Raw genomic sequence first — 20,828 nt, forward strand, 5'->3', positions numbered from 1 at the left:
TTCTGATGCAGGGGTTGGTGGATTTGGGAAAATGTGGTGGGGGTCAGTGACTACGGAGGCAGAGGAGGGCTCATGGGAGATTTCAGATTGACCTAAACTGTAGGGAGAAGGAAGAGCCCCGGGCCCTCCCTACAGGGCTCGCTGAGGCTGCCTTCCTTCCGTTTCTAGTCCTGGCTGAAGGTTCCCTAAGCATATTTCCTTAGAGTGCTTTCCCTCCATCACTGCCTGAAGAGCTTGGCCTTTCTCCGGGTCTTGTACCTCAGCTGGCGGGGAGTGAGCCTGAGGTCCATCTTCTGTTTGCTCATGGAGCCTCTGTACTGATGCTTTCTTCCCATAGGTGTTTAACTGTCGTGTGGTGGATCTGGACCTCGCCTTGGCTTACTGCACTCTCTTACCTCAAAAGGATGTGTTCGACAACCTCTGGAAGTTCATAGATAAAGCGTGGCAGAATTACGACAAAATTCTGGTACGCCCTGAGTGTGGAGACCTGCTCCTGTTGCCATGCTAAGGTTTGAGGGACAAAGTGAGGGACTTTGTTTGTAGGTCTCAACTGTTGGGCAGAAAGATCTGTCTCATGATCTCTCCCTACTTGTGCCTGACTGGTGATAACCATTGCTTAAAGAATTAAGATAGCTCTTATTTCTTAAGAAACTAAACAGAACAGCTGGAGCTGGGTGCAGCAGCATGTGCTTTTAATTCCAGCACTCAGGAGGCCCAGACTTAGAAACCAACCTGGTCTACAGAGTGAGTTTCAGTACAGCCAGGACTACACAGAGAAACCCTGGCTCAAAAAACCCAACGTGGCCGAGCACGATGGTACACACCTTCTCTTCCAGCACTGTTGAGAAGCGGAAGCAGGCAGACCTGGAAAAAGCTGGAGAACTGGGTGAGCAGTGCACAGCACTGGCCGCTCTTCCAGTTCCAGGCTGGTGAGAGAACTGTTTCAAGGAATAGGTGGGCAGTCCTCGAAGAATGAAGGACGGGATTGTCCTCTGGCTGCCACACACAAATCTCTATGCCACCTTGGAATGTCACCCCTTTTTACTGAAACCCTAGACCCCACAGCAAGGCTTTTGTGTAGGATGGGTACAGGGGCTACGTAGCTCATCTCAGTTGTTCTGATTGGTTGTTTTGTTTTATTTATTTTGTTTGAGGGTTTTGTGGGTAGCCTAGGTTGGCCTCAGATATATCCTTTCATTCCCAAGGAATGCACTTCATGTAACAGCATCCTGCAAAAAGCCAGACGACTTGGGTTGGAATCCCCAGCACTGCATAACAACGTGTGGGTTCCTGCCTATAATGCCAACACTTGGGAGGCAGAGATAAGAGAATCAGAAGTTCAAGGGCATCCTCAGCTACATATTAAACTTGAGGCTAGCCTGGGCTACTTGAGACCCTATCTCAAAAAAAAAAAAAAAAAAAAGTCTGTGCTATGTGTGTTGCAGGGGAGGGGGTCTTGCTGGAGAGATGACTCAGCAGTTAAGAGCAGCTGCTGCTTTACCTGAGGACTCAAGTTCAGTTCCTAGCACCCATGCCAGGTAGCTCATGGCTTCCTTAGCTCTAGCTCCAGAAGCTCTGACACCACCTTGTAGCCTCTGCAAGCACCTGTACACACATGACATACACAGACATATAAATTAAAATAAGACTGAAGAGACGGTTCAGTGGTCAAGACTGGGTACTACTCTTGCAGAGGGCTGGGATTTGGTTCCCCGCACCCACACTGTAACCCCTGTAACTCCTGCTGCAGGGGGATCTGAAGCGAGGGATGCCTGTGGCATCCTGAACACCTGCACACAGGTGCGCCTACACAGAGGCAGATTATGTAAAATAGTAAATAAAACGAATGTAAAGAAGTAGTGACCACACAAACAAATATGTATCATTCTGCTGCTTCTTACATAAAGGCCTATATATAGGGTTTAGGGAGTATGGAAACTCAGGCTGTACATATTCTGTGTCATACTGTACCACTGTACCGTATTCTCAGCCCAAGGCTATGAGTTTTCTGGTGTGTGTAGTTCTGGCTGCCTTGACTCTCCAGCGCAGGCTACCCTTGACCTCACAGCAGTGCTGCCAAGTGCTGCGATTACGCAGACACTGCCACGCCTGGCTTTGAGGTTTGTTTGTTTGTTTTCCCTTTCTGGCTTTCATCTAAATCGTATTGAAACTAATACTATTTACAATGCAGTTTGATCTTGTTCAAACCTTTTAGGCATTATCTTTGGTGGGCTCTCAGCTGGCAAATCTCTACCAGGATATTGAAACAGGACTTCGGTTCCATGAGCTCAGTATTGATGCCAAGTGGGGTATTCGTCTTGGTAAACTTGGTGTGAGTATTCATAGTACTTTGATATTTAATCTGTCTTGAGGATTATCTAGTCTGCAAATGTAAGACAAAGATCTTATGTATAAAGAAATAAGCGTCTTTTTTGTGTTATTTCCTTTTCAACGATGTTAGAAGAAACCTGACACTTTTACCTGCTAAGCTTATGGGTGTATGTCTATACACATACACACAACAGGTAAATAAATCTAAAAGGGAAACTTTGAGGAGCTGTAGAAAGTGGGTTTATAAAATAACAGTAAAGTAAAAAGCCATGTTATAATGTTGTTCGTTTTGTAACACTTTTTCATTCAGAAGTTGTTTTTTATTTCTTTTTACTTTTTTATTTTGTGTTCTTTGTTTCTAGATTTCTTTTCAGCCTGCTTTTAGACAAAATTTTCTCACCAAGAAAGACCTTATTAAAGCTCTTGTGAATAACATAGACATGGACACCAGCCTCATTCTGGAGTATTGCAGGTAATCTTGAAATGGTAAAGGTGGCGTTGCTGTTGGTTTGGCCAGCTCATAACCTTTGCTTTGAGAAGGCCATAGACAAGGTAGTTGTTCATGCAGCCCAGAGACCTCTGGCTTCCTTCTCTGTGGTCAGCCTGAGCAGACAAAGCCAGGTTCGATTCTCTGGAGATAGATTTTTGGTTTACTTACACCCTGATGAGTATCCAAGCTCTTGGACAGAAATATCGAAATTCTGATCTGAGCTCATGTTGTGTCTCACACTTATATTCCCAGGATTCAGGCAGGAGAATTACAAGTTCAAGATCAGCCTGAGCTACATAGTGAAATACTGTAGCAAAAATTAAAAATGTAGGTTTCTGGGCTTTTTCTCCCTGGCATTCTTGACTCTGCAGGTCTGGACTGAGAGGCACTGAAGTCTTGAGTATCTTATACAGGCACCATGTGGATTCCCTCTTACCTGTGGAAACCATTGCTAAGTAACTAATAGGCAAGCCACATAGAGAGCCTGAATGCGCTGGACAAAGTGTAGGAGACAAGGAAGGAAGACAGGCAGGTGGGGGATGGGCGGGTACTGTGTGATATGGTCGTGATCAATGTCAAAAAATTAAGTGACCACTTCTAAAGTATTAAAGGCACTCTCCCTCCTTTCCGACTTGTAACAGATAAGTGGATTCTGGAAGGGTTTTTGTTGCTTATTTTTGAGTTAGAATCTCACGTGTCCCACAGTAACTTCAAGTTTGCTATGTAGCCGAGGCTGGTCTTGAACTTCTGATCATACTTGCCCTCACCTCCAGATGGTGGAATAACATGCCTATCACTGTGCTGGTTCAGATCTGAGTCATTTTGCTTTTTTTTTGGTGCTAGGGATTAATTTAAACCCATGTCCTCAAGTACATGGGCTACACTGCACTCTGAGCCCCAGTGCCTCTGTTTCTGCACCTGCCTATCAGAGCCTGGTCTGGACGTGGATGTGTTTGAGATCCGCCTTTAACTAACTGACCACTCCTTTCAGCACATTTCAGCTGGACTCTGACGCTGCCCTTCGGCTGTTCATTGAAACTCTGCTCCACAACACTAGCAGCCAGAGCCAGGGAGATGCTGCCCTGGAGTCCACAAAGGATCAGCATTCCAAACTCCTGGCGAAAGCCACTGAGATGGTCCCTTTACTGAAGAACACAAAGGATCTGGTGATCAGTCTAAGTGAGGTCCTCTATAAGGTGAATGGAAACATGGACACCAGGTCACCCTCTCTCCTCATCCTTAGTTGGATACATGTTCTAACAAACTACATACCTAAGTCCTGAATTTTTCAGTTTTAAGATAGGGTCCCACATAGCCCAGGCTAGACTCAAGCTCAGTATGTAGGTCTTAAACTCCTGAACCCTCTGGTTCTATCACTCAAGTGTTAGGATTATTGGTGTGTGCCACCACACTGCTAAATCCCGAGAGAGTGTGTGTGTGTCTGTTTGTGTAGGTACTGGTACCCTCAGAGGCCATAGACTTACCAGCAGCTGGACTTAGCACCAGTAACTGGTTTAAACTGCTTGGTATGGATACGGGAAACCTGGATTCTCTGTAACAGTGCTAACCACTGAGCAGTCTCTCCAGCCTTTATTTTTTTATTTTCACACAGCAATCACCTTTTAAGATAGCTCTTCTCTCCTCCTGTCTTACCTTTTATTCTTCCCTCAAAATAAAGCAGCATTTTCCATCAGAGTTGTTCGATTTGTCTCCCCTCAATCTATAGCTTTTTGAGAATGGTCTCATGTAGTCCAGGCTGTCCTGGATCTTGCTGTGTATCCAAGGGTAACCTTGAACTCCTCTCTCCAAATGCTGGGATTCGAGGTGTGTGCCGCCATGCCTGGCTTCTTAGGTTTGGTTTGGTTTTCATTTAACATATTTTTAGTTTGCCTCTGTTGTGCCTGCAGTATGCACAAGGAGGTCAGAGGACAAACAGGACTCCGTTCTACCTAGTGGGATCTAGGGATTGAATTTAGGTCGTCAGACTTGGCAGCAAGTGCTGTCGCTGAACTGTCTCTAACCCTCCAGCACCCGAATGATGAGACTTTTTAATCATTATGAAAGCTTGGCGGACTCTCCAGGAGCTCATCTGGGTAACCCTGGTCATTTGTCTCTGTCCCACCGCATGACTTGTTGGTCACCTCTCCTGCGGTCCCTGTATCCATTTCTTCTGCTTGTCTGGCTAGTGCACCACCCACCTATGACTCTGTCCCAGAGCTCTATCCCACCTCCATCCCCATGTCCTGCCTTTCCGCTCCTGCGCTGCTATAGGCCCAGTGCCTGTCCTATTTAGTACCTCGCTTTTGGGGGCAAGCACTGCATCTAACCAGACTTTCATGAATAAGATGTTTAAGCCACATGCTTTAATATTATTAAGAGTTATATTGAATGAATATGTTTTCCGTGTGTGTGTGTGTGTTTTAATGAAATTTTTTACAAATTGGTATTTAAGTTAATAGTTGATTGGAGGATTGGGAGGTAGATAGCAGAAGTAAGGTTATCATCAGACTGTAAGGTGAATTTTAGTTTTATATTTTGCCCGTAAGTCAGCCAGAAATTATAGACTTGCTTAAATTCCCTTGGTCTGATAGATTGCCTCCCGACTTGATAATTATGTGCTTTTAGTTGAAATTAAAAAAAAAAAAAATAGAAAGGAATGGTGAGTAGGCAGAAACGAGAAGCTGAGAGAACTTGCCACGTCTTATCTTCTTGTAAGCCTAGACAGACACCATCCAGTTAATTCTTGCGTTAGGAGGATGATGAAGCTAAAACAGAGTCTCCCAAGAGCCTCGGCCATGGAGGCCCACGCTGTAGTTAAGGCACTTCCCGGGGTTTTCCTGTTTTCATTCCCATCATGAGGAGAACAGTGGAACTTCAATTTCAAACTCTTGAAAAAAACGAGAGCTTTGACCATGTGTTTATTCTTCTGTGTATCTAGCTCCCGAGAGACATCTGCCTTCCAAGGATTGCCTTATGCAGCTTTTCAACCTCCATTTCAAAACATTTCAAACATGGATGCTTAGCCTAGCAGAGATAGCTTCAGAGCAGAGAACTCTCCTGTAACAGGCAGCCTGGGCTGTGGGGCATGCACAGCTTAGGTTTGCTCTGTGAACCAATGATGAGCACTGCCAAAGAGAGCAGCTGCGAGCATGGCGGGCCTGCCTTCCAGGGTTTAACCGGCTTCTGCTTGGTTTGCTTTTTTTTTTTGCAGCTGGACCCATATGATTATGAAATGATTGAAGTTGTCCTGAAAGTTTTAGAACAAGCTAATGAAAAGATAACCAGTGTGAACATCAATCAGGTATGGAAGAAGCTGAAAACTCATCTCTTGCTTGGTTTACTATGATGATATAATTTATAATATATGTTATAATTATTATAAAGTTAAGAATAATGTGCATGTTCTTTGACCTCCCTTTAGATTCTGAACTTAGCTCTAGAGTTCCTAGATATCCTGGAACTCACATTGTAGGCAGGCTGCCCTCAGACACATAGAGATTCGCTTGCCCCTGCCTTTAAAGGCATGTGCCACCATGCCCGGCAATATGTAAAACTTTAATTCTTTAAGAATCTTATACATGGGGCTGGAGAGATGGCTCAGAGGTTAAGACTCTGACTGTTCTTCCAGACGTCCTGAGTTCAATTTCCAGCAACCACATGGTGGCTCACAACCATCTGTAATGGGACCTCTTCTGGTGTGTCTGAAGACAGCTATGATGTATAAGAATCTCATACATGAATACCATGTGTTTTGATCATATTCACCCCCTTACTCCTTCCCTAACTCATTCCTCATATAAACTCCTGGTTTTCATTAATTCATTTTATCATTTTTATTTATTTAAAGATTTTTGCTTTTTCCATTTTTTTTAACAGCTTATTATGAAATTTGTGTAAGCCTGTGTGTTTGTGTGTGAGAGAGGCTGGGTGTGCAGGTACCTAACACACCATGTGGAAGTTAAAGACAGCTTTGTGAAGTCACCTCTTTCCTCTCCACCTTTACATGGGTTTGGGGGTTAAACCCAGGTTGTCAGAGTTGTACAGCAAGCACCTTTACCTGCAGAGCTGCCTGCCCCTTCTCCCTCCCTCCCTCCTCCTCCTCTTCCTCCTTCTTCTTCTTCTTCTTCTCTCTCTCTCTCTCTCTCTCTTTCTTTCTCTCTCTCTCTTCCATTCCTCCCTCCCTCCCTTCCTTCCTTTGTTGTTGTTATTTTCTTTTTTGAGACGGTTTCTCTGTGTAGACCTGGCTGTCCTGGATTTCACTCTGTAGATCACTCAAACTCACAGAGATCCTCCTGCCTTGAATGCTGGAATTAAAGGCCATATTTATGCTTTTCTTTTTTTTTTTTTGAAACAGAATCTTATATAGCCCAGTCTATTTTCACACTCATTGTATAGCCAAGGATGACCTTGAACTTTTTTTTTTTTTAGAATTTATTTCTTTATTTTATGTATAGGAATACACTAGCTGTCTTCAGACACACCAGAAGAGGGCATCAGATCCTATTACAGACGGTTGTGAGCCACCCTGTGGTTGCTGGGAATTGAACTCAGGACCTCTGGAAGAGCAGTCCATGCTCTTAACCACTGAGCCATCTCTCCAGCCCTGATCTTAATTTCTTGATCTTTCATTTCTACCTCACAGTACTGGGGTCACACCATTTGCTACCACACCTGGCTAGTTCCTAGTTCTGTCTACTATGCAGTAGAGGATTTTAGGGTCAGCCTGAGAAACATGATAAAATCCTACCTCAAACTAAGATGAATAATTAAAAATGAAATCTTCTGACTTAAGTGTTTTTGACGTCTGTCCTAAACATTTTGAAGAATTTGTATAGAACTGCCCAAGTCTTATCCTATGAGCAAGACGGCACCCTTGATTCCTCTTAATGTGATATCTGTAATATTCATAGATCATGCTTTAGGAGACAGCAATAGATGAGGGAAAACTAGAAATGGATTTTGATTTGACTGTGTGTGTGTGTGTGTGTGTTCAGGCACACACATGTGCCACCACGTACACGTGGAGACCAGAGTTGGTTTTCTCCTTCCACCACGAGGGTTCTCTGTGTTGGAACTCCAGTTGGCAGCAGGCATGGTGGCAGGTGCCACTGACCCTAGCAGAGACTGTGGAGAATGGGAAATGCATGCGGTGCAGATGTTACAGACACAGCGGCCCTTATAGGTCTCTTGCTCCTTTCCACACAGGCTCTGAATCTTCTGAAACACTTGAAGTCATACAAAAGAATCTCCCCACCAGTGGACCACGAATACCAGTACTCGCTGGAGCACATGATCACTCTGCCGCCCGCTGCTCACACTAGACTGCCCTTTCACCTAATACTGTTTGGCACAGCACAGAACTTCTGGAAAATTCTCTGTACGTTCATTAACTTGTGACGAGTTTCACTAAGTGGCCGACGAATTCTTTTCTCACTTGCATGCCCTTCTGCTTCCCCCTCCAGCCTCAGAGCTCAGCGAAGAGTCACTGCCAACCCTGCTCTTAATCGCGAAGCTCATGAAGGTAATGGGTAGAGCAAGCCGAGGGGGCTCTTTGTATCCCTCCAGTCAAGCCTCAGCCTGGACTGGGGATCTGACACCACTTCCTACCTCACCGTGTCTCTCTCCTCTTTTCTGAAGTTCTCCCTAGATACTCTCTATGTGTCTACCGCCAAACACTTGTTTGAAAAAAACCTGAAGCCAAAGCTCCTGAAGTCAGCACAAGCCAGGTCCTCCACCCTGATGAGCAAGGAAGTGGACAAGCTCATGCAGACGCTGGAGTCGTACCTCCTGTCCATCGTCAACCCTGAGTGGGCCGTTGCCATTGCCATCAGCCTCACCCAGGAAGTCCCAGAAGGTGTGCCCGCCCTCTGCTTTCAGGACTCGGGGTGCTCGCTGACAGCTTTGTTTGGGTTCTATTTCCTTTTTGCAGATAGATCTGGGGAATCTCTCCGGGGTCTTGTACATGCTAGGCAACCGTTCTGCCCTGTGTGTTGTTTCTCACTGCCCACCGGTTAGATGCCAGCCGGAGCTCCCAGTCTATCCCAGGGTTTGAAGAGTTTGTCAGGAGCTGCCCAAGTCTTACTCTATGAGCAACAAGGTAGCTCGGGCACACCCACCGTGACTGCTTTGCAAAGATATCCAAAAGGGCAGCATGGACGGTGTCGTACTCTCTGTCCCCGTATCTGTAGGGACTTCCTAGAGAGAAACATCTAGTCGTGGGCTGGAAGCTGAGGAAGAGTCTCTGTGGCCTTCAGTTTTCATGCTGTAGCCTTCTGTCCCAGTTACCTCCACTTGAATTTCTACGAGTGTTCGCTATTGTTTTAAAGTTCTTGCCGTCTTGGTAACACGTATTGTCTCAGAGGATCCATATCTCCTCATGAACCTCCATCCTTCCAGGCCCCTTCAAGATGTCTAGTTTGAAGTTCTGCCTGTATTTAGCTGAGCGGTGGCTACAAAACATCCCACCTCAGGTGAGTCTGAACAGGAAACTAGAGTGCCTCTTGCTGTTTCCACAAAGCCATGGTTGCTTAGCATCTGTCTCATCACCCCCACCCTTCAGCCCGGTACCCAACAAGGAGAAGGAAGCCCACAGTTGCGGGTGATGCGTGTTTAAGGGTGTAAATAAAGTGGGGCTGGCCTGCAGTCACTAAAGATGGAGTCTGTCTCCCTTGAGAGTTTTACAGTCAGGCTTCTTTTCCGTTTCGACGCTGTTACAGGATGAGACGTGTGAAAAGGCCAAGGCCTTGCAGAAGAAGCTCTGCCTCCAGGTCCGGCTCTCAGGAACAGAAGCCGTGCTCATAGCCCACAAGCTGAACGATCAGGAATATTTAAGAGTGATAGGGAAGCCAGCGCACCTCATCGTGAGCCTCTACGAACATCCCAGCATAAGCGAAAGGCTTTGTACCACATCTGGCAAAGATCATCCCGGTGAGGAGGAGACAGTAGTGTCTGGTCCAGAAAAGGTGCTGTCTTGATTCCCAGTTGTCTTTAGCCAAAAGCTTGAGTTTCCCTGTTGTACGTTTTTATCTTCATTGTCTTAGATATCCATGCAGCCGCTAAAGAAATAGCCGAAGTCAATGAAGTTAATTTGGAAAAAATCTGGGACATGTTGTTGGAGAAATGGCTGTGCCCCTCAACGGTGCCCAGTGAGGTGAGTGAGCAAGCAAGCCAGCACTCACAGCCCGGGTTCTTGCTGAGATAGGAGCTGAGTGTGTTCTACACAAGACAACCCTGCAAAGAAGGACAGAGTAACCTCCCTTCCTCCTTCCCAGACAGCAGCTCTCTGTGTCCCTCACACAGCTTGCATAGTTATCCTAGTACCTCGGCCTGTCGAGTGCCGAGAGCATAGCCTGCCCCGCACAGCTGACTCAGGCTCTAAGATCACCTGTTACCTGGTGACTGTTAGTCAATGAGACTGTTAGTTAATGAGGCAGTTTGTCCTTCCTTTCTGTTACTCTGTAGCTACTGTACCCTCCAGCCCCTGACTTCAGGCACATTCTCACATAAGAAGACTTTTTACTTGGATTCATGTGGTTAACTTTTTACTTTGAGTTAATTTAAAATGAAACAGTAAAGTTTAAGAGCAGTGCGGGAATATTCCTGTACACCTCTATTAGTTATTAATCTCCCTCCATATTTACTTTATTCTCTCTAACTTTTTACTCATTTCTCTACTGGGGAATATACTACATGTGCCATATTCTTGACACTTTAATATTTAAGTGCATATTTCCTAAGAGCGGGGATTTGCTTAACTACTACCATTTTAATTTTAAAAATCAGAAAAATCTCATCAATTGAGAGGTAGAGATGGGAAGGTCATTGCAAGTGTGAGGGCAGCCTTGTCTACCTACAGAAGACCCTGTCCAAAAAGTACAGATTACAGAATTAAACATGGTACAGTGCTTGAGTCTATAGCTTGTCTTAAACTTGTTTGTTTGTCTAGACAGGGTTTCTCTGTGTATCCTTGGCTGTTCTGGAACTCACTATTTAGACAGGCTGGCCTTGCAGTCACACAGATCCTCCTGCCTCTGCCTCCCGAGTGCTGGGATTAAAGGTTTACATCACCAAGCCCATGACCATACCCGGCAACACTGGCTGTGTTGGCTGGTTATTTTTTTTCTAAACTGTCCTTCTGTTTTGGTCTACCTAATATTTTCCTACAATAGAATCTGATTTTTAGCCAGGGATCCTGATGCATGCTTTCAACCTCGGCACCCAGCAGACAAAGGCAGGCTGACTTCTATGAGCTGGAGGCCAGCGTGCTCTGCATAGCAAGTTCCAAGCAAAACCTTGCCTCGAAATAAGTAATCATAGAAATCGAGTCTCATGCTGCACAAATGATATTAGGATATGATATTTTGAAGAATAGGATAGTCTGTTTAGCCTTTATGGGTAGTATTAATTTCCTTGGTGTGTGTGTGTGTGTGTGTGTGTGTGTGTGTGTATAGATGTCAAGGGACAACTCTATCGAGTCAGTTCTATCCTATCTTTACAGGTTATATTGATTTAGATACATATCTTGGTATAGTTGTTCCTTTTTCTAATATATACGGTTCTTCCTTCTGTAGTTACTAGGGGAAATACTTTTGAGAATACAGTATAAAGTTCTCTACAAAATCAGCCTTTATCTTATCTACCCACCCCTCTGTGTTAACAACCACTGATGATTTTTTAAACACGTTTTAGTCATGGTGGCACATTAACAGTTTGGAGGGTATGGGCTGATGGCTTTTAGAAAATGTCATTTTTGCTTTGCTCACATGCTTCTGTGATTTAACAGAGGTTATGGGCTTTAGTCATGCTGTATAGGTGATGTATAGGTGATGAGCAGGTGATGTGTAGCTGATGAGCAGGTGATGTGTAGGTGATGAGCAGGTGATGTGTAGGTGATGAGCAGGTGATGTATAGGTGATGAGCAGGTGATGTGTAGGTGATGAGCAGGTGATGTGTAGGTGACGAGCAGGTGATGTGTAGGTGACTAGCAGGTGATGTGTAGGTGGCGAGCAGGTGATGTGTAGGTGACGAGCAGGTGATGTGTAGGTGACGAGCAGGTGATGTGTAGGTGACGAGCAGGTGATGTGTAGGTGACTAGCAGGTGATGTGTAGGTGACGAGCAGGTGATGTGTAGGTGACGAGCAGGTGATGTGTAGGTGACGAGCAGGTGATGTGTAGGTGACCAGCAGGTGATGTGTAGGTGACCAGCAGGTGATGTGTAGGTGACGAGCAGGTGATGTGTAGGTGACGAGCAGGTGATGTGTAGGTGACGAGCAGGTGATGTGTAGGTGACGAGCAGGTGATGTGTAGGTGACAAGCAGGTGATGTGTAGGTGATGAGCAGGTGATGTGTAGGTGATGAGCAGGTGATATGTAGGTGATGAGCAGGTGATGTGTAGGTGATGAGCAGGTGATGAGCAGGTGATGTATAGGTGATGAGCAGGTGATGTATAGGTGATGAGCAGGTGATGTGTGTGTAGGTGATGAGCAGGTGATGAGCAGGTGATGTGTAGGTGATGAGCAGGTGATGTGTAGGTGATGAGCAGGTGATGTGTAGGTGATGAGCAGGTGATGTGTAGGTGATGAGCAGGTGATGTATAGGTGATGAGCAGGTGATGTGTAGGTGATGAGCAGGTGATGTGTAGGTGATGAGCAGGTGATGAGCAGGTGATGAGCAGGTGATGAGCAGGTGATGAGCAGGTGATGTGTAGGTGATGAGCAGGTGATGTGTAGGTGATGAGCAGGTGATGTGTAGGTGATGAGCAGGTGATGTATAGGTGATGTGTAGCTGATGAGCAGGTGATGTGTAGCTGATGAGCAGGTGATGTGTAGGTGATGAGCAGGTGATGTGTAGGTGATGAGCAGGTGATGTGTAGGATATGAGCAGGTGATGTGTAGGTGATGAGCAGGTGATGAGCAGGTGATGAGCAGGTGATGTGTAGGTGATGAGCAGGTGATGTATAGGTGATGAGCAGGTGATGTATAGGTGATGAGCAGGTGATGTGTAGGTGATGAGCAGGTGATGTATAGGTGATGTGTTCTTCACAGCAGAACACAGCAGGCGCCACATGATGTTGATGGTTTTAAAAATAGTGAATTTCACATTTGTGGAAGGAGCTAGCAATCTCAATCCAGATTTTTCAATAGTTTCTCTGAATTTTCAGGTAGAATTTAATAAGTAAAGCCTACAATTCTGTTCTTACATAGGAAGATAATATTCTTGAAATGTATTTGTAAAAAATGGTATAACCACTATGAAATTAAGTACTTATATTTAGTGAGTTTGTTCGATTTAGGGTGCTAATATGCTACCCAAACTTGTTTTAATTCCCAGTCGAACATAGTTCCGCTGCAGCCGCCCAGGTAGCTGAGGTTAGCTGTAGTTGGCAGCCAGCTTTTATTTGGTTTTGTTTTGTTGTCCTGACTGATTGATTTTCCTGCTGAATACTGTAGTCATTGAATGCTAAGCCTGTACTCTACCACTAAATTGTATCCCCAGCCCTTGGCATTTAACTTATTTTTTTAATTACATCCAAATTGCCTGAGGGAATTGGCTCTCTCCTACCATGTAGGTCCTGGGGAGTGGACTCGGGTCTTCAGACTTGGCAGCGAGTGCCTTTACTTGGGAGTCAACCCAGCAGCCGTTGGATTTTACTTAGTAGCTTTTATTTTATATTAATTTTCCATTTCATGCCAAAATGTGCTGTTGCTGTTTTGATAATAGATTTTGAGTACCCCAGGCTAGACTCCTGTTCACCATGTAGCTGAGGATGACCTAGAACATATAGTACCTCCCAAGTGCTGGGATCTGGGGTGTGTGCTACCACACCTGGTCTGTGCTACGCTGCGGTTTGAACCCCGTGGTCCATTCTACTGTGCAAACACGCCCTGCCTGAGATCCAGCACTAGCCCCGGTCTACCAAGAGCAGTGACTGCTTCAGTGGAAGCAGAATGTAAGCGTGTGTCTAAATCCAGCATTTCTGTGTTCCACGCTCAGAAGCTCAGAGTAGTCAGCTGAGAGGACCCGGCAACTGAGAACTATGCCTCCCGTCAAAACTGGCACAGTGCTTTCTGAGCCCCGATGAGTACACAATACGTTGACAAATGGCTACGTAGTAAGATGGACTGGGATCAAAGGTGTGCGCCACCACGCCAGGCTCCGTTCCTTTTAAAATTTACCCAACAACTATAAGCTCCACCAGCACCCAGATGCTTGTTTTGTCTCCTTAGGCCACGCATGTACTCAGAGCAGGTACTCAGAGCGTGTACTCAGAGCAGGTACTCAGAGCGTGTACTCAGAGCATGTACTCAGAGCAGGTACTCAGAGCAGGTACTCAGAGCATGTACTCAGAGCAGGTACTCAGAGCAGGTACTCAGAGCAGGTACTCAGAGCATGTACTCAGAGCGTGTACTCGGAGCGTGTACTCAGAGCAGGTACTCAGAGCAGGTACTCAGAGCGTGTACTCAGAGCGTGTACTCAGAGCAGGTACTCAGAGCGTGTACTCAGAGCAGGTACTCAGAGCGTGTACTCAGAGCATGTACTCAGAGCAGGTACTCAGAGCATGTACTCAGAGCAGGTACTCAGAGCAGGTACTCAGAGCATGTACTCAGAGCAGGTACTCAGAGCGTGTACTCAGAGCAGGTACTCAGAGCGTGTACTCAGAGCAGGTACTCAGAGCGTGTACTCAGAGCAGGTACTCAGAGCAGGTACTCAGAGCATGTACTCAGAGCAGGTACTCAGAGCATGTACTCAGAGCAGGTACTCAGAGCAGGTACTCAGAGCAGGTACTCAGAGCATGTACTCAGAGCGTGTACTCGGAGCGTGTACTCAGAGCGTGTACTCAGAGCAGGTACTCAGAGCAGGTACTCAGAGCGTGTACTCAGAGCGTGTACTCAGAGCAGGTACTCAGAGCGTGTACTCAGAGCGTGTACTCAGAGCGTGTACTCAGAGCAGGTACTCAGAGCAGGTACTCAGAGCAGGTACTCAGAGCATGTACTCAGAGCAAGTACTCAGAGCATGTACTCAGAACATATTTCTGTGTGAGTGAGTGAGAATGGACCCCCTTGTCAAGCAGAAGACATCACCAAGTAATTTACTGCAGTGTGTCGTCCACATAAACATAGTTTGCTTTTTGTTTTTAAATCATGTTATTATACTGTATATGTGAGTATTTTGCTTGCATGCATGTACATATACCACATGCATGCCTGATGCCTGCCTGCTAAGGTTAAAATAAAAACCAGTAATCGGTGCTCTGGAACTAGAGTTAGAGAAGATTGTGAGCCACCATGTGAGTGTTTGGAATCAGACTCAAGTCTTCTGCAAGAGCAACGGGTGCTCTTAGCTACTGAGCCAGATCTCCAGTCCCATAAACATAGTTTTGTAGTTGGGTTTTTGGTCTGATATATTACACTAAGATGACAGTTTGTGTGGTCACAACCTTCAATTCTTAACCTGTATCCTTCTCTGTTCTCAAAGAAAGCATCGGAGTTCTTTGAGTTGGAAGAGGATGAAGTGCTGCATAGGTATGCATTCTTTCCTTGTACTGGCCTTGACACCAGGTAGGGACCTTATGGAGAAACTGATGTGATGTGGCTCCGAGAAGAATCAGTGCTAGGCTCCGGGGCAGGGAGGGGAGTCATAGCCAAGACTGTGGATTTGAACCCCTGTGAGGGTTCTCAGGCTTCTGCAGCAGAGAGTGCCAGGCAAGGGGAAACGCTTCTGTCAGCCAGAACCTTTGCCCCGGGGCCCTGTGTGCTCTGGAATGCTAGAAAATGGCATGGCTCAGCTACAAGACACTGCATCCTTTGTCTGAGACCCAGGTCTCCAGAGTTGAGTGCTTGCCATTCGATGTGCCGAGTCTGAGTGCTCTTGGCTTGTTCTATTGAGAAGACTATCTAGGCTTGAATCAGAAGGGATGTGGTAACCCATCACCAGTACTTGATTCCAGCATGGGAAGAGCGCATGGTGGTAAGCTGCCAGCTCTTAACTAATCCTCACTGAGACCACCAGCAGCTGAGCAGCCTGGGGAGCCCCGCAGCTTCCTCTCCCCCGGAAATCAAATAGTGAAGACAGACTTGCAAAGCCCAGAACAAGAAAATAATTGTTCCTAGTTTTGCAGAGAGCTGGCTACCTTCGTACTCTCCGCCCTCCTTCCCTCTGGCCCACCTCACACTGCTGTTTAGAAAAGGTGGATGTTTGAGAGGGGGAGTTGTTACTTTTATTTGCTTTTTAGTAAGGGTCTAACTGTGTACGTGAGAGGCAGAGCCTACATCAGAGTCATCTCCTTGGTGGTCTCTTGGGGTTCATAAATGCTTCCAGGCTCAACATAGGTAGTTATACTGATCTTAAACTTGGGAATCTCTGCCCCAGCCTCCCCAGTGCTGAGATGACAGCCAAGCAGTACCAAGCCAGGCTTCCCTCCCAGCCCTCCAGACAGGTTTTCTTTTTGTAGGCCTGGCTGTCCTAGGACAGAGGCCCTCCTGCCCCTGCTCCTGCCTCCTGGGCCCTGAGATTAAAGGCATGTGCCACTACAGCAGGCTTCTTGCTTAGACTTCTAAGGGTAGGTGCACCGTACCAACTCATATACAGTTCCTGGCCTATTTAACAGAGCCAGTTATGTGGTGAGCCTTCCAAGCAATTCAGACAGTGACAGGAGAAATCTCCAAAGCACTGAGACATCAGGACTTCTGTCTTTTCCATCTGAAGGCCCTGTCTCCTCCAGCTTGTCTAATCCCTCCAGGCCTTCCTAGGAGTGGCCTACCAGCCCTAGGGCTAGAATCTAAAAGGAATCACTTACAAGGTCCTCCAGGGTCCCGGGAGAACAGGTTTTCCCGTGTGTGACACTCACTGTGCTGCTATAAGCTGTGGTCAGTGTCAGTTTCATCAATAATACTGGAAGGCTGAGTGGCTGTGGTACAGAGGAGAATGCTGGAAGGCAGCATTTGATCTGCACATTATCCTCTTTAGCTGTAAAGGCAGCTCACAGTTCCAGGGGATCGCTTGTTCTCTTCTGGCCTCTGCAAGCACCAGGCACACATATGGTATACAGACACACAGGCAGGCAAAGCATGCATACACATCAATCAAATAAACAGAACTTTAGAATAAGAGAGACCAAACCTCCTTTGAAAGGGAAAACAGGAACGCCATTGGCCGTATCTTCCTGGCTGACATCTAGGATGTTGTCATTTATTGTGGGCAGAAACACAGCTCCATTGTATTGGGGTGTATCTCTAAATTTACACATTGTATCTCTAAGTTTAAAAAAATGTCTTTCTTTTTTTTTTCCCCTCCAGAGTCGTGTATCTCCTCCAGGCTCGCCCTGTTGATTATTGTTCGAGAATGCTGTTTGTATTCGCCACTTCAGCTACAAGTGTAAGCTCTAGAGACTCAACCTACAGCCATCTCTGCTTGGCATTTTCCCCATGTGCATTTCTCACTTCTGGCTTCATAAACACAATTCAGATAACACGTTCACCAACACACTTCTGGGTGATGCTATCCGATACTTGGGCATCTCTCAGTACACCACGCTCCAGTTAGCACTCTGGCCGCAGCATCTGCTCGGCAGGTCACATGATGCACCTGAGGTAGCTCTCAAAGGTGCTTTGTTCATCGTGATTAACTTCCCTGATCAGTCAGCACTCCTGATACCAAGCCTCTATACAAACCGGCCCTGGGAAGAAGCTCTACCAACCTCGTGACCCTGTGTGACCTGCTTCGGCCCCACTCACCCCCCAGCCTCTCTACCCGTATAAAACTGCAGCCTCGGGGAGGGGACACAAACTCATGAGTCTTGAGGAATTTTCCTATAGCAATTCTGTTGGTAGTTTTGGTGTTGAGAAGAGTGGTTTTTTTTTCTTCCTTTTTTTTTTGTTTTTTTTTTTTTGAGACACAGTCTGGCTTAGACTGTGTAGCCTCGATTGATCTCAAAGTCTTGGAAACTCTTGGCGCTTCTTTTGCCTCAGTCTCCTTAGTACTAATAGCAAATGTGAACTATTATACCCAGCTAACAATAGCTTGTGAAGCGAAGCAGCTAGATTAATAGAAGGTGAGGAACCATGCTTACATGGTCCTTAGAAGGACGAGAGGGAAATCTGAGATACTGGATGTAAGCTCACCATGGTTCCTGATTGGAGTCTGTCCTTTAGTTGTTCTTTTTGTTAGTTTGTTTTGTTTGTTTTTTTGGAGACAAGGTTTCTCCATGTAGCCCTGGCTGTCCTGGAACTCACTCTGTAGACCAGGCTGGCCTCGAACTCAGAAATTCACCTGCCTCTGCCTCCCTCGTGCTGGGATTAAAGGTGTGTGCCACCACGCCCGGCCCTTTAGTTGTTCTTTAAGTACCACTGGTGCTGCATCGATGGCCGGTTAGCGCAGGCCTGGCAGGAGCTGCTTTCACTTTCCTCCTGCTTTCACTTACTGCCTGTAAGTGAACTGTCCATTTTGTCAAGAAGAATATTAGTGAATGTATCGTCAGCAATTAATGATGACATGTATTCAGAGGTGGTTCATTAACATGATGTATACAGGAGTCGAGGGATTAAGAAAATTAAACTTAGCCGGGTAGTGGTGGCGCACGCCTTTAATCCCAGCACTTGGGAGGCAGAGGCAGGTGGATTTCTGAGTTCGAGGCCAGCCTGGTCTACAGAGTGAGTTCCAGGACAGCCAGGGCTACACAGAGAAACCCTGTCTTGAAACCCATGCCCCCCCAAGAAAAGAGAGAGAGAAAGAAAATTAAACTTTATTGCATTTCAAGGGGAAGCTCTCTTTGGTTTCCAGTGCTGGCTGCGGCTGGGAGCAGGTGGGGGTCGCTGCCTTGGTTCTGCCCACAGTCTTAGCCACCACTGCATTAGCACCAGTAATGCAAAGAACAAGGGGGTCTCTTGAGTTCCTTCCAGGGTCGAGTTAGTGTTGAGCTGCTTGCTCAGCTCTGTGCTGGTTAACAGCAGAGATAATTGAGCTCAAGTAAAGTGGAAAAATAACCAAGGGAATGGATGTTTTTACTGCCTAAGTTGAAGTCAGTTGCCTGGCCGAGGCTGCAGTGTACAGCTTGACTCTCCAAGCCTCTTTCTTGTTTTACAGATGCTGGGCATGCGCCAGCTAACGTTTGCCCACAAAGCACGAGCTCTGCAGTGTCTCCTCTATTTGGCTGACAAGGAAACAATAGAATCTCTCTTCAAAAAGCCCATTAAAGAAATGAAGTAAGTAGAGCTTGATGTATTGTTTTAGAAGGACGTAAACAGATTTCATCTGCTTATATCTGAGCCATAACTTTTGAGCCCTTGATTGAATTATGTGGATGCTTAGCGGTTGCTATGTAAATGCAGGCCCATTATCTTGATTGTTGATATTTAAGCAAAGGCAAAGCAGGCCTATAAGAACATCTTAGCAACATTTGGAAGTTGACTGTTTCCTTGTTAAATTGATTTCTATCTAAGCTGCATCCTCTGAAGATACCTGCAGCCTAAATGGACATGAAACAACAAGCTAGCCCCCTGGACCCCACAAGTAGTTTTGGTTTTAGATTTAAATGTGAGCCACAAGAACGATCCTTACAAAGACCTCTGTTTTCCAGATCCTATCTGAAATGTATAACTTTCCTGGCATCATTTGAGACGTTGAATATTCCCATCACGTATGAATTATTCTGCAACAGTCCCAAAGAAGGCATGATTAAGGGCTTGTGGAAGAACCACAGCCACGAACCTATGGTATGTAGTCACTGGCCATGGCGCTCCTGTCTTTACCTATGCAGTGTGTGTCACCCAGTCACCCAACCCCCCAGATGCCCAGAGATCTTTTACCCGCAGTAGGTCTAATGCCCTAGACCTTTCTGTAGGTCTGCAGCCCACTATATGGAATGGTAAGACAATATGGTCGGTCCTTTCCATTCTTAGAGTATATAGGTTAGTCATGCTTGCAAGCAAGAAGGCACTGTCGTACTTCCTTCCAAGGCCCACTCTAGAGGGAGAGGTGCCCGTCTCCTGGGCTTAGTTGTCTTTGGGAGACTGGAGCTGGGACAGGTGTGAGGCCAGCAGGCAGCCCGGGTTTTTATTATTATTATTGTTGTTGTTATTATTATTATTATTGAATTAGGAGCTGAAAACAGGACATTAGACATTTATAGGTTATTGTCTGTATGTTTTATGAAGGTACCCTGCCTTTTTAAAAGGCTGGTTGGACTGACTTACTGACGTCTCAAAGCAATGTGATGTTATTGTTTTCTTGTCTGGTGTTTTGGCTTTTAGGCGGTACGATTGGTGGCAGAGCTTTGCTTAGAATACAAAATCTACGACCTGCAGCTTTGGAATGGGCTCTTGCAGAAGCTTCTGGGCTTCAACATGGTGAGGCTTGGGTCTTCCCGACGCACAACATCCTAGCGTTTCGAAGCTAACACCGGCTAGCGATGTATATTGATGCAAACATCTGCTCCTGGGCTCCCGCCAGACTATTAGAGAAAGTCAAACTCAGAATGATCTTGAGGGGCTGGGAACGTAGCTCGGGTGGCTGCCTGACTAGCAGCTTAAAGCCCAGCATCACAGGAACTGAACGTGGGGTCCAGAGTCAGTAATCCCAGCAGTCAAGGAGTCGAGGCAAGAGAATCATAGATTTGAGGGTTGCTCATTTGCATATCTAGTTCATACCCATCCTGAGACCCTGACTCAAAAAGAAGTTAAAAGTGCTGTACACCTGCAATCCCATTTAAGGCCAGCCTGGGCTGTGGCTGAGGCCCCGTCTCAAAGTGGGTTTTAAAACAGGCTAAGACTTTGTGTTGACACACTGGAGTTTAGGACTTTGGGAGTCTCATTTTGGAATTTCCCTTTTACAGATTCCTTACCTGAGGAAAGTGTTATCCTGCATTTCTAGCATCCATTCGTTATGGCAGGTATGTCCTTTCCCTTTAAGGTACACGTCATCGTGTTTAATCTCTGAGCTAGGTCGTCTAAGGGTGCCCTGTGTCGAGCCATCAGCTTCTTCCTTAGAGACATGGATGGTGTAGGATGGCGTT

The 20,828-nt window shown here is 46.0% G+C and overlaps 1 protein-coding gene across 1 annotated transcript in view; it reads left to right on the forward strand.

Moving 5' to 3' along the window:
- Kntc1 (kinetochore associated 1) overlaps positions 1–20,828 on the forward strand; it is a 72,993-nt gene that overhangs the window by 43,400 nt on the left and 8,765 nt on the right. The window contains exons 41-57 of the mRNA XM_021163556.2: positions 338–466; positions 2,216–2,332; positions 2,694–2,803; positions 3,813–4,017; positions 6,033–6,122; positions 8,027–8,198; positions 8,284–8,342; positions 8,459–8,675; positions 9,218–9,291; positions 9,538–9,748; positions 9,862–9,971; positions 15,296–15,342; positions 17,116–17,194; positions 18,902–19,020; positions 19,395–19,530; positions 20,068–20,163; positions 20,649–20,705. Coding sequence (XP_021019215.1) covers positions 338–466; positions 2,216–2,332; positions 2,694–2,803; positions 3,813–4,017; positions 6,033–6,122; positions 8,027–8,198; positions 8,284–8,342; positions 8,459–8,675; positions 9,218–9,291; positions 9,538–9,748; positions 9,862–9,971; positions 15,296–15,342; positions 17,116–17,194; positions 18,902–19,020; positions 19,395–19,530; positions 20,068–20,163; positions 20,649–20,705 — 2,028 coding nt within the window. The remainder of the gene's footprint in view (positions 1–337; positions 467–2,215; positions 2,333–2,693; positions 2,804–3,812; positions 4,018–6,032; positions 6,123–8,026; positions 8,199–8,283; positions 8,343–8,458; positions 8,676–9,217; positions 9,292–9,537; positions 9,749–9,861; positions 9,972–15,295; positions 15,343–17,115; positions 17,195–18,901; positions 19,021–19,394; positions 19,531–20,067; positions 20,164–20,648; positions 20,706–20,828) is intronic.

Source organism: Mus caroli, unplaced genomic scaffold, assembly GCF_978045245.1.
Source record: "Mus caroli unplaced genomic scaffold, Mus_caroli_1 scaffold_4, whole genome shotgun sequence".
Lineage (NCBI taxonomy): Eukaryota > Metazoa > Chordata > Mammalia > Rodentia > Muridae > Mus > Mus caroli.